At 37.9% G+C, this 12,933-nt stretch overlaps 1 protein-coding gene across 1 annotated transcript in view; it reads right to left on the bottom strand.

Moving 5' to 3' along the window:
* Positions 1-12,933, bottom strand: part of LOC137009381 (lysine-specific demethylase 9) — a 17,478-nt gene extending 4,545 nt beyond the window's left edge. The window contains exons 1-6 of the mRNA XM_067371565.1: positions 11,385-12,933; positions 9,098-9,726; positions 8,236-8,373; positions 4,855-4,997; positions 4,603-4,770; positions 4,370-4,478 (exon numbers count right to left, since the gene is read on the bottom strand). Of these exons, the coding sequence (XP_067227666.1) occupies positions 4,370-4,478; positions 4,603-4,770; positions 4,855-4,997; positions 8,236-8,373; positions 9,098-9,726; positions 11,385-11,967 (1,770 nt within the window). The 5' untranslated portion in view covers positions 11,968-12,933. The remainder of the gene's footprint in view (positions 1-4,369; positions 4,479-4,602; positions 4,771-4,854; positions 4,998-8,235; positions 8,374-9,097; positions 9,727-11,384) is intronic.

Genomic DNA, 12,933 nt, shown 5'->3' with positions numbered 1-12,933 from the left:
GCAGCAGCGCAAAGCACACGTTAATGGATCATCTTTTTTTCCGCTTTACTACTAGTTACAGCATGAAATAAACATGAATGAGCATCAGAAGTAATGTTGAAAGATACTGTACCAATTACCGAAAACCATCTCATGTCTCATGTAATCACTCGGTGTTTCAACATGGAAAGATGTTGAAGTAAACAATATGTAACGTAATGTTACATTTACCTAAGAATAGCTATTTTACAGTCTTTCAATATTTAATGTATGTTTGAATAAATCCATCAAGTGTTCATGACAGCCACCATTTAAATATTTATGAATTGGAGTAGAAACATAAATATGTAATTATAAAGTTAGCATTATAACTTTATTATTATAAAAACGTCCTTGTGTACTTTAAAAGATTAGCTCACTTTCAAATGAAAATTACCCCAGGCTTTACTCACCCTCAAGCCATCCTAGATGTATAGGACTTTCTTATTTCTGATGAACACAATCAGAGAAATATTAATAAATATCCTGACACATCCCAGCTTTATAATGGCAGTAAGCGTTACCAAACGAGTATGAGTTGAAGAAAGTGTCTCCATCCACATGCATCCATCATAAACATACTCCACACGGCTCCAGGGGGTTAATAAAGGCCTTCTGAAGCGAAATGATGTGTTTGTGTAAAAAAATATCCATATTTAACAAGTTATGAAGTAAAATAACTAGCTTCCGCCAGACCGCCTTCAGTATTCAAGTTACAAAGAAAGTGTAAACTGGCTTTCACCTTTACACTGGCGTTTACAATTACACTTTTTCTGTAAGTTGAATAGGAAAGGCAGAAGACGTAATGTCTTCAGCTCATACACATGACCCCTATTCACTGCCATTATAAAGCTTGGATGCGTCAGGATATTTATTAATATTTATCCGATTGTGTTCATCAGAAAAAAGAAAGTCATATACACTTAGGATGGCTTGAGGGTGAGTTTTCATTTGAAAGTCAACTAATCCTTTAAGTGTTTGTATACAAATTTTAACCTTCGATATTACAGTAGCTAACGTAATACCAACTGACTCCCTGTATAATTTACAGCATTAGTTGTACGATTTTTTTCCTTCAGATAATTTGCCATGGACTTTACCTCATATACATCAAAATTAATCAATATCAAATCGGAATTGAATGGTGAAATTTTGTCAAAATCTAGTCCTAATTATTATTATAGTTATATTATTTCTAAGACAGAAATATATTACTATTGTAATACAACTGCACTGTAAAATAAAAAAATATATATATATTCCGATCAGTGATAAACCTCCATCACTTAAAGGTTGGCATAAGATTATTTTTGAGTTGATTCCCCTGGAGCATCTTACCTATGTACTACATCTAAAGACAGGCCAGTTTTATAAAGTTTGGACCCCATATCTGGTCTATTTGGATCCTCGTCTTCACCCCATTATATTAAAAGGAATATTGTAATTGTCTAACTCTCTGGACATTGGACTTTCTTTGTCCTTTTCTTTATCTTTTTGAAATGTTTTTTGTCATTATTTTTTTCATATAACCTGTTATATTATGTTGTAGTCCTGTTTTACATATAAATATAAATTAAATATATTTATATATTTATATATAAGTTATCAGTATATTAATTTTACTTTACAGCAGTACGATACTTATGACAATTTGTTCACTTGCAAGAGTTAAACCCTCAAGTTTTTATTTTGGTAGAAAACTGCAAGGAGACCTTTAAGTTTGTCTTGTCATTACACATCTGTGTGAAATGATGTAATCATCTGTTCAGTTGTAAAAGATGCAAATATAGCGAATAATAATAATAATTTTTATTATTATATATTTAATGCCAAAAATGAAGCATGCAAAAACCTTCCCAAATGCACATTAAACTCTCAGCTTATTTACTGAGGACTGAGCCGCTCTAAGAAGATGAAAACACTGGATTATAAGCTGCAAGTGTGTAAATGATCACAGTGAGCAAGTTTACATGCACACCAGTAAGCTGGTAACTCGCATATTTAAGCATATTGAGAGGAGAGAAAGAAAAAAACAAAACAAAACACAGTTTTCCCCATTTACATGCAAACCAGTAACCTGACAACGCAAGTAAACCGCATTTACATGACTTAATAAATTCGGTTATTTCCCTGTAGTAAAGTCAAAAAATAATCATTTGCGCATCTGACTCCAAGTATTCCATAGGATATGTTAATTTATATTATTATATATTAATATATCATTAATTCTCTCACGCAGTTACAGATGCAGCGTTTTGACTGAACCACTTCTACTTCCGCTGCACGAGAGATAAGAACACATTTTTACAATTTTCGGGGTCTTGAAAGAGTCTGCATTTGTGATATTTCCTTCTTCCTTTCCTGCAAAATGCTCGCTCTGTCTGAATGTGTATAAATCTGCACTAAGGATGCGATTCTATCACGTATCACATATGCGCACTTCAATAAGCCAACAGAAAGCAGGTTAATGCGTTTACATGCCAAAATTAATGATTAAAATATACACACTGCAGTGCGGCTCAACTTGATGTTGGAAAGAAGAGAGAGCAAGAAAGTACTGCTGGTACCAATGTATTGATACCATGGTAAATGAGTATTAAAATGTTTCATATATTCAAAATAATATGTATAATCGTCAAAACAAGGTTTTAAAATAATTACCAATTAATACAAACCCAAATTCCCCAAAAGTTGGGACACTGTACAAATTGTGTATAAAAAAGGAATGCAATAATTTACAAATCTCATAAACTTATATTTTATTCACAATAGAATATAGATAACATATCAAATGTTGAAAGTGAGACATTTTGAAATGCCAAATATTTGCTCATTTTGGATTTCATGAGAGCTACACATTCCAAAAAAGTTGGGACAGGTAGCAATAAGAGGCTGGAAAAGTTAAATGTACATATAAGGAACAGCTGGAGGACCAATTTGCAACTTATTAGGTCAATTGGCAACATGATTGGGTATAAAAAGAGCCTCTCAGAGTGGCAATGTCTCTCAGAAGTCAAGATGGGCAGAGGATCACCAATTCCCCCAATGCTGCGGCAAAAAAATAGTGGAGCAAAATCAGAAAGGAGTTTCTCTGAGAAAAATTGCAAAGAGTTTGAAGTTATAATCATCTACAGTGCATAATATCATCCAAAGATTCAGAGAATCTGGAACAATCTCTGAGTAAGGGTCAAGGCCGGAAAACCATACTGGATGCCCGTGATCTTCGGGCCCTTAGACGGCACTGCATCACATACAGGAATGCTACTGTAATGGAAATCACAACATGGGCTCAGGAATACTTCCACGTTGCCGGCTAAAACTCTATAGGTCAAAAAAGAAGCCATTTCTAAACATGATCCAGAAGCGCAGGCGTTTTCTCTGGGCCAAGGCTCATTTAAAATGGACTGTGGCAAAGTGGAAAACTGTTCTGTGGTCAGACGAATCAAAATTTGAAGTTCTTTTTGGAAAACTAGAATGCCATGTCATCCGGACTAAAGAGGACAAGGACAACCCAAGTTGTTATCAGAGCTCGGTTCAGAAACCTGCATCTCTGATGGTATGGGGTTGCTTGAGTGCGTGTGCATGGGCATCATCTCTTTCAGGAAAGACCTTGCATTTTCCAACATGACAATGCCAGACCACAGACTGCATCAATTACAACATCATGGCTGCATAGAAGAAGGATCCGGGTACTCAAATGGCCAGCCTGCAGTCCAGATCTTTCACCCATAGAAAACATTTGGCGCATCATAAAGAGGAAGATGCGACAAAGAAGACCTGAGACAGTTGAGCAACTAGAAGCCTGTATTAGACAAGAATGGGACAACATTCCTATTCCTAAACTTGAGCAACTTGTCTCCTCAGTCCCCAGACGTTTGCAGACTGTTATTAAAAGAAGAGGGGATGCCACACAGTGGTAAACATGGCCTTGTCCCAAATTTTTTGAGATACAGTTGATGCCATGAAATTTAAAATCAACTTATTGTTCCCTTAAAATGATACATTTTCTCAGTTTAAACATTTGATATGTCATCTATGTTGTTTTCTGAATAAAATATTGAAATTTGAAACTTCCACATCATTGCATACTGTTTTTATTCACAATTTGTACAGTGTCCCAACTTTTTTGGAATCGGGTTTGTATAACAAAACAGACCAAACAATCCAAATAATATTTTAAGAAAGTATGTTATAATCCTGTAACGATACTGCTCAGTACCAAAAATGATGACTTACAATGCATATTCACTCATAAATTGTGCTAACACAACCCAACTTGCCATGTTAGCCATGACTAATATAAACACACATGCCTACAGTCTGTCCTGTTTAGCAGTTTAACAGTGCCTACCTGTGATACAGGTGGCTCATACAGGTCTAGCTGAAGCCTTTGAACAACGTCATTGAAGTCCTCAGCGTGAAAACAGACCACATCTTTGGTTATCCGTGGCCGGTCACTCCTATGAGAGAGGAGAACATTATACGTCATTTTATTTTATATACATTTTCATAGTTAATTACACACAGCTTTTTGCATGTACAAGCACGTGCATATGTTTCTGCGTGGCAGATGGTTGTACTCACCATTCCCCAAACTGCACTGCTTTCAGGACACCCACAGCTGCTGTACTCTGCCAGTCGAAGCTCTGGCCAACGTGATCAGCATGGGCTCGTGTCCGATCCTCGAACAGCACCTCACGCGGTTCACTGGCTCTCGGGAGGTAATGCAAGTTCTTGATCTCATTCATTGATCTACAACCAAAAAGAAAGTGTTTTGTAAGGCGGCAAGTCTCTTTTGAGGTGGAATATCTACAGTCGCATCAAAACAGCGCATACCTTCGTCTCTTGAATGGAGACTTGGGCATATCAGCTGTGGGGACCATCTGCTCTCCAGGTCTCACCCACATGATGGGACCATCGTCGCTCTGGGACCTGCAGTCAAGCTTCAGGCTGGACAAGCTTCCCCATGGCAAAGTCATCTGCACAGGCAAACAAAACATAAGTCGGAAAGTTAAAACTATGGTGTAGCCTTGCCCTGACCATAGTCTCAATTAATTAATTGCAAGAAACAACTGGATGTACAAATTTCTTTTCTGTGCAGACATAATTTCTATTGAAACCGGACGTTGGGGTGTAACATATCAAAGCAGGCACATCAAAGCTAGGGCTGGGAAAACAAATTGATGCATCACGAATCGAGAAATGATTCTGGATTGATTCTGAGATTTTCCGAATGCATTGCGATTCTCTCTCGAAACGATTCTGAGCTTAGTTTTTAATAACAGATTTTGCTCTAGACTAGTTGTTAACCACACACTCAAATACTCATGAAGAAGAGCGCTTGTGCGTTCGGCTGAATCTGAGAATATTCTTGCACTTCAGAATGCTTTTATGATGCGAGTTTAATATAAAGAGCCCACTGCAAACACCCTTGTAATCTGCTTCAAAACTTTTCAAACTTTATGAATGATTATTTTATAGGAAATTCAAGTGGTGTGTCTTAGTTTTTAACAGCAGATGGCAGCATCCAATTTCTAAGCTCAGAATCGATTCGAGGGGGAATCGCTATGCATTCGCAAAATCTCACAATCAATCCAGAATCATTTCTCGATTTGCGATACATCTATTAATTTTCCCAGCCCTAATCACAGCCATGATTTGCAACTTGCTATTACTTTTGGGATGCATAATATAATAGTTAAAAGTGCAATATGTAAGATTTTTGCAGTAAAATAGCCAAAAACCACTAGGACATTGTTATATATTTTGTTCACTTGAGCACTTACAATATTCCATATGTTTCCAACTATTTTTAAATCATGAGAAAATTGCAGTTTTAACCAAGGCTCTGGGACGTGTGAGTCGCCGCCTGTCAATTGCTTCATACCCGCGTTACCCTCGGTTTCTGGTTTTATTTTGTAGAAACCATGGAAACAAAGATCCTTTAATATAGTACATGTTTTAATAGACTAGGGAACAACTGTTTTGATATATTTATAGACAGAAAACGAATTATTGTTATATACAGCTCAACACGTTTAGTCTTATTGTTTCTTGATTTTTTGCGAGTACCATGCTTCACCATGCCTCCGAGAAAAACTATTTTGTGAAGTAGCTAACATAGCATAATCAGATGCAGGTTTGTTTTTAGTAACAGTAATACAGAATTTTCTCCATCATACAATACGTTTTAAAATTAATTGCATGCCATTTATCAACACAATTCGATCTATCTTATTGCAGTGTGTAACAGTGTCTCACAGCTGCCGAGTGAACGCACAGAGTAACGTTATAACATCATTTTCAACATACTCAAATTTATATAATATAATAAACACAGCTGCGTCACCTCATATTCATGACCGAAAAAGTGGAAGCGGCACCTGCGACTGTGACATAATAAAAGTTTCTCTGCTCGTGAGGCATGTGTTGCGCAATCGCTCCAGCGCCATCGTTCAGCTCCCACAACACTCAGTCCTGCACTGCTTCATCAAGCTATGCCTTTGTTTTGAATAGGCCTCTAGTGACCTCTAGCGGACAGAAAATCTTACATATTGCACCTTTAATGGATGATATTAGAGATTTATTTTAAACGTATGGATATTGGATATCTAATTGTACATTTTTAAATTTAGATATTTACCTTTGCCATCATCTAACACTCAAAGCTAATATTTAAAAAAATTTTAGATTTTAGAGTTTTTCCTGTGCCAAAAATGGTCTTCGTGGTGGCTGACAGACGTGGTCAACGACACAAACAGTAAAAAGTTCCCTGCCCACGTCATCTGTGAGCCCAATACTGATGATAACTTACCTGCCACTCTCACTGTAATCCTTTCTTGCCCTCTTTGCAAAAAAATCTGATTTCATAGCTTTTTATCATCAAAAAGTAGAATTAAAAAGTTTTTAAAATTTAACAAATAGTCTAATTTTCTACCATATACAATTGAATGCACCCTAGCTAACAACAACTTGCTTTGTTCTGGTTTCATCTCACCCCAGTCTAAACTGATTTTATAGGTAATTTACTACTTTGTCATATAAATAACCTGAAAATACTGTGGATTATTAAGGCTAAATCTTACTAACCACTCTTGTTAAATGGGGTAAGCACAAGGACATTCTCATTTCAGAGGTGTTCTGAATAAATGACTCGTTATAGACCAATTTAGACTGTGACGTCTCGTGAGTTCAGTGTTGGACAGATCAGTTGTTTTAACCATTATTAAAATGAATCAGTTCAAATGAGTCATTAGATTGCGAATCGGACATGCGTGCGAATCGCGGCTGTTATTAGGACATCACAAAATATCTGTCAACACAGAAAACACTTCACTGGATATGATTTTTTTTGTCTATTGAAAGTGTGGTTTATGTCAGCTGCATGTGCAGGACGCCTGTCAGAGAAGATGAGGTAACGTTCTCAATGAGGTAAAGTTCTTTTGAGCACTATTCACACCCAGCAGTTATTCAGGAAAAACTCTCCGAATGCGCCACATGAAACCCAAACTTTTAGCATCATTAATATATGCGAGAAAGAGAGAGCAAAGACAGGGCTTAGTTTGAAGACAGAGAGTTTGCGCGCACGTTCTCTCCGCCAGTCAACACGTACTGTCACAATCGCAGCAATCATCTGCATCCCTCGTAAAGGCTTTGACAGGACAAAAATTCGTTTTGGTGGCCACCAAAAAATTTTCAATGTAGTAAAAACCCTGGATTTGCTATTACAATATAATGTTATAATGTCTAAATTCCACTGAAGCATTTGAACGTCTGATTATAGTTCAATAGAGACCATTTATTAGTTATCAGCAATAACATTACTATCTGCTTAAAAGTTTCTAAATCACATTTTATTGGACACAAATTATTGTTTGGGGTAAGATTATATTTTAAAATAGCATAATAGTAGTTAGTTATTTAAAAGTGTAATATTACTTTGCATAAAACTTTTTTCAATACATTTCAGACACCAAGTTTTTGATTTTTGAATAGTAGTGTACAGATCTCCAATTTTGATGTTTAGAGATCTTTAAAAGTACAGGGATGCAACCAAAATCTTTACATAATTGTGCAAGACAACACCATTTAGCTGGATCCAAAACTGTAAGAAACTCCACTGACAAATAGTAAACTGAAACGCACCATTTGCATTACAAAGCTACCAAATGCACAAAATTTTTCAAACTCACTCATGTCTGAAAGATCATTTCTAACCTTAAGAAACGGAGACTCCTCAAGCATATCCAAGAACTCTGGGAAGTAATCGCCCACTTCCTCATCTACTGCACCGACCAGACTGATCTGTCTCATGGGACCAGCTCTATATGTCCCAGAGCAGTATGTTCGGCTCACCTGCAAAACAAAAGCACTTCAGAGCCAGGAAATAACCCAACACACACTCTTTATCTTAGTGCTGCAATGTGTAAAAAAACAACAAAAAACTAAAATGAACCCTATATTAGCATCCACACCAATGCATGATAATGATCTGTTTATTATAATCGTGCGCTGCAGTTATGTCGTCTTCTGCTTTAAATGTTCAAGCTCTTTAGAGTCAGGTGGAATTTGATCGGTTGTCAATATTTTTATTGTCCATCAGCTGGAAAAAAAATTCTGAAAGTGATTCCAATGATACTGTTCCTCTACGTCATTGTCGTTATAACTGTGGTGTGAAATTAAATTAGAAAGATTATCAAAACATTATAGTTTTTGTCCTTGCTGTGAACAAGCCTCAAGGCAAAATTGACAGTAATAAGATGTTTAAAGACTGCCAGAAAATGAACATAACTTCAATAGGCTATGTGATTCCCATGTTTCTTAAAAGAACGATTTCGAAAATGTGTTTGTTTGTTTGGCCATGGGTAAATCTGGTCTGCTTCACTTACTCAAGACTTCTAACGTACTTTGAACTGACACCTTCTAGCCGCCTGACTTGTGTAAACAAGAAATTCAGGTGCTTTAACAGTCCTCTAGAAGTAAGAATGGCTAAACAGATTTCATTTGTCAGTCACACATGCAAGGTATCAATGCATACTGGCAAAAACATGCCACAGCTCGAAGGTACAACAAAGCCTACCTGGGAGTGGAAGTTGGCAATCGTGGTGGTCTCAATGTCCTTTTTACCAAGAATTTCCATCTTGACAGGCGTATTTGGGAAATTGAAGGCAAAGTAGTCCAAGAAATCGGGCAGGTACGAGGCCGCTCCATGCACCACGGCGAGTGCATACCGTGCAGCTCCTTTCGGGTGTTCAGCAAAGGCGAGATCCAGGAACTCCTGGGCGAATCTTTCAGTGTCCCCGGGCCGCAGTAAGGACAGTTCATCTGCATAAGCATGTAGTACTGACGCCCCTCCATTGGGCTGCTTTTCCTCATGGATGAGTCTGCTGAAGGAGGAGTTGGTCTGAAGCCACGAGCTGCGGATGAAGTGGTCTTGGTGCGAGAGGAACGGCTTCTTCCCAACTTTGGGAGCGTGGTACTCACCAAAGCCCGGACACGGCTTTTCATCTTTGATGTTCGCGTGTACGACAGGGTCTTCAGAAAGAGGAGGAGCATCTCCTGGCAATCCTGCACACACCGTCTGCACCTCTTTGTTGTGCACGCGTAACTTCTTGCCGCGCTCATCTTCACGATGCCGCTTCTTCTTTTTCTTTTTCTTTAGGAGGTATTCCTCCAGGGTCTGGGTTTTGCCATTTTCACTGTGGGGCTCTGAAAAGAAACAAAAATGGCAGAACATTAAGTAAATGTCGATTGTATATAGGTCTTTGCCATGTAAATGTGAAAAAAAAAAAAACTCACGTAAATGAATTTATGTTTCTACTTTGTGGGGTTATCAAAATACAACACAATTCTGTACATTTGTTGATCCAGAAATAAATCATGTCTATAAGATGCTCTTTCACCATATATAATACTGCATGTATCTACTATGGTGACTATGGTTTCAGGCACAATACCATAATTACTACAGTTGTTGTTATTAACCTGTTAACGGTCACTGGCCCACAGCCATTACATATTTAAAACAGTAATATTCTATACTAAACCTAAACTAATCTTGACAAACTATATATCATTTGAAAGCTTAGAATCTCTAGTTTACATATTTTGTGACTTAATAAATAAATTACAGAGGAGCAGTAATTTATTAATTGAAATAGTGATGAACATGAAAAATCATTAAAGATTGGTTGAAACATGATTGTTTGCATGCCAAGAGTTAAAAAGATAAGATCCATTCAATTTTTGGAGAAAAAGGTCTGAAAATGTTTAATAGAAAAAAAAAAAAAAAATACATTTATGATTGTGGCGGCGATCTATAACCCACATACATGTTGTTTTTATGTTTACTAGAAGCTGAATTCATATCAAATTCTGCCAACCTTCCCATACTACTTCTTTATAGGATGTCTACTTCATAAATAGCATGAAAAAAATGGAAATATATGGTTCAGATCACTCAAACCATATATGGAAATGAAGGCGCCTTTATATGGTCAGTAATGGAGCTTTGTTGTCATCTAGTGAAAAAGTGTGGTACTGCGCCCAAACAAAATCTTACTGAAAGCTCATTTTTTGAGATATCAACCTGAAATTTGTAATACAACTTGTTCAGGTTTTTGGCTTTGATTTCCTTGCAGTTTATATTATATTTTTACATTTTCATAAACTTAAACTTCTATAACTTTTTTTCTGTTTCACTTAGATACGTTATTTCACATCAAATTCCATCTTTAAAACAAGACCAGCCTTATATTTATGTTCCAAAGTATTCTTGAATTACAAGCATTTAAGTTTGGATAGTGCATTTTCATGAGAAAAAAAAAGAAAAAGTGGGGGTGACAGTTAACAGGTTAAACTAATATCCATTATAATATGACAACATACAGTAATACTATGGTACTGTACTGAAAGTTTCCCAAATACAGTACATGATACTGCAAAACGCTTCAAAGAACATCATGTTATTGTGTCCAAAAACCTTGGCATTATTATGGTATCGTGTCGATAAAAAAGCTATAGTAGTACCGCGCTACTTACAGTATGTTTGTTAAATTACAGTTTAGTGTAGTAACAGCGCGTTTAGTAAACAAGACAGCAGAGAACGCCACTGATACCAAGCAGAAAAAAATGATAATAAGTTATAGTTTTAATTAAAATGTACTTTCATAGCTGTGAAAACTTTCTTCCTCAACATTTACCGATGCTGCTCATCTGCACGTACTCTGAGCTCGTGAGAATGGGGGCGTGCTCGCGCATGGGTTAGCAGCTGAGGCTAACGGCACTTTCTCCGCTCACTTCTCAAGTTGGAAGCCAGCCAGAAATGTAAACGCGTTTGGCTGACGTGGAAACGCTATAAATATTACCTTTCTTCTTCTTGCATTCCTCCACTTTAACGTTCGCCTCGGCGTTTTCCTTCTTGGGCTTAAGTTTGGCGTCCTTCTCAATGTGTTTGGGCTTGTTATTGAGGGGCTTGGCCTTCGCTACTTTGAGCGGCGTGAAAGTGAACAGCGGGGAAGGCGGCAGGACCGTCTTCTGCGGGACGTGGGCTGCTGGTGTCACTTTGCGCGGCGGCCAGACCGGAGGTAATTCTTTCTTGGTGCTGTTGGGGTGATGATGGAGAGGATGACGGTGTTGCACAGGTACCTGCTCTTTGCTGAAGTTGCGCGCTTGACTGTTCTGTTGTTGGTGCGGTGGATGCGCTCGTTGTTGGGCATGTTGGTGATTGTGTTGGTGGTGATGTAGCTTTATTTTCTTCGCTTCCTTCTCCGATCTCTCGCGCTTGTCATCGGACGGCGAACATTCTCGTTTTTTCTTCTTTTTCTTCTCTTTGGTGGCTTTGTCAAAGCTGTCCCTGCTCTTCTCCTCTACTTTGACGCGAAGCAGATCGACCTGTGCAGCCATTTTGCACGTAAATTTAAAAGGCTTTAAGAGGGACTTTTTGCGCATGTCTATTGGGGGCTGTAGTTCTTTAGTCCGTAGCCAATCGGAGTTAACGCGTTTGTAGTTTTCCCGCTCAGAGCGCGCATGCGCGCAATCTGTAGCTTTGTGGGTAGTGGTGTTTCTGTACTGCTATGGTTCAAGGGATGCGTGCGTTACTGCACGCACCTCGTCCAGTGGCTGACGTAATGCTGTAGCAGCTTCAGGGGTTGGGCGGTTCCGTTTCGTTGAAAGGAGATATATATATTTCTATGCGCTCTGCGTTGAGCTCAAAACCAACCAAAGAACAACACACGACATCCTGATCATAGTTGCGCGGTGTCGGATTTCTTCCGCGGGACGCTTTCTTGCCTTTCAGTTGTTCTATTTTTGGTTGATCTATGTTTACAACATGCGTCAAGCGGACGTCTTCGGCTTTTGCGTCGCATCTGCCTGCCTGGCGGCTTGAGTGTCATGTTGAAAATGGCGATGAGCGAATCGTTCTTGTGAGTCGGATCTTTTCAAAGAATCTGCTGAACCTGTTTACAGAGCCGGTCTGAGCGATTCTATTACGAATCGGTTCGTGATGCCTTTAAGTCAACAACTCATTGACTCGTTTAAACGAGAAGCGATGGTTTAGTTTTGAACGGAGAATTTGACTGGGGCAGTGAAGAAATATTACATTTTATGAAATAATGGAAATGTATTGCTTGATTGTATGACATGTTTTATCAACACAGTATTGGTTTAATAAATACAGCTTTGAAATCTGAATCTTCCAAGTTAATTTTAGTATTTAATGTAAAATAGGTTCCAAGTTACTATTTTTTTTTTTTGTAAGTTCAGTCATGGCTGCAACGGACTGAACTAGAGCACAAACTCCAATAAAAAAAATTGAAATGGAAAATAAATACTGTAATGTTTTATAGCATCAGTGTGCTGGGATGGGACCACGTGATGGCGTAATTACAAGACAAATGAATCACTTTTGAATTG

This window comes from Chanodichthys erythropterus, chromosome 20, assembly GCF_024489055.1.
Source record: "Chanodichthys erythropterus isolate Z2021 chromosome 20, ASM2448905v1, whole genome shotgun sequence".
Lineage (NCBI taxonomy): Eukaryota > Metazoa > Chordata > Actinopteri > Cypriniformes > Xenocyprididae > Chanodichthys > Chanodichthys erythropterus.
The sequence above is the reverse complement of the archived record's forward strand: the minus strand, read 5'-3'. Positions and strand labels throughout refer to the sequence as shown.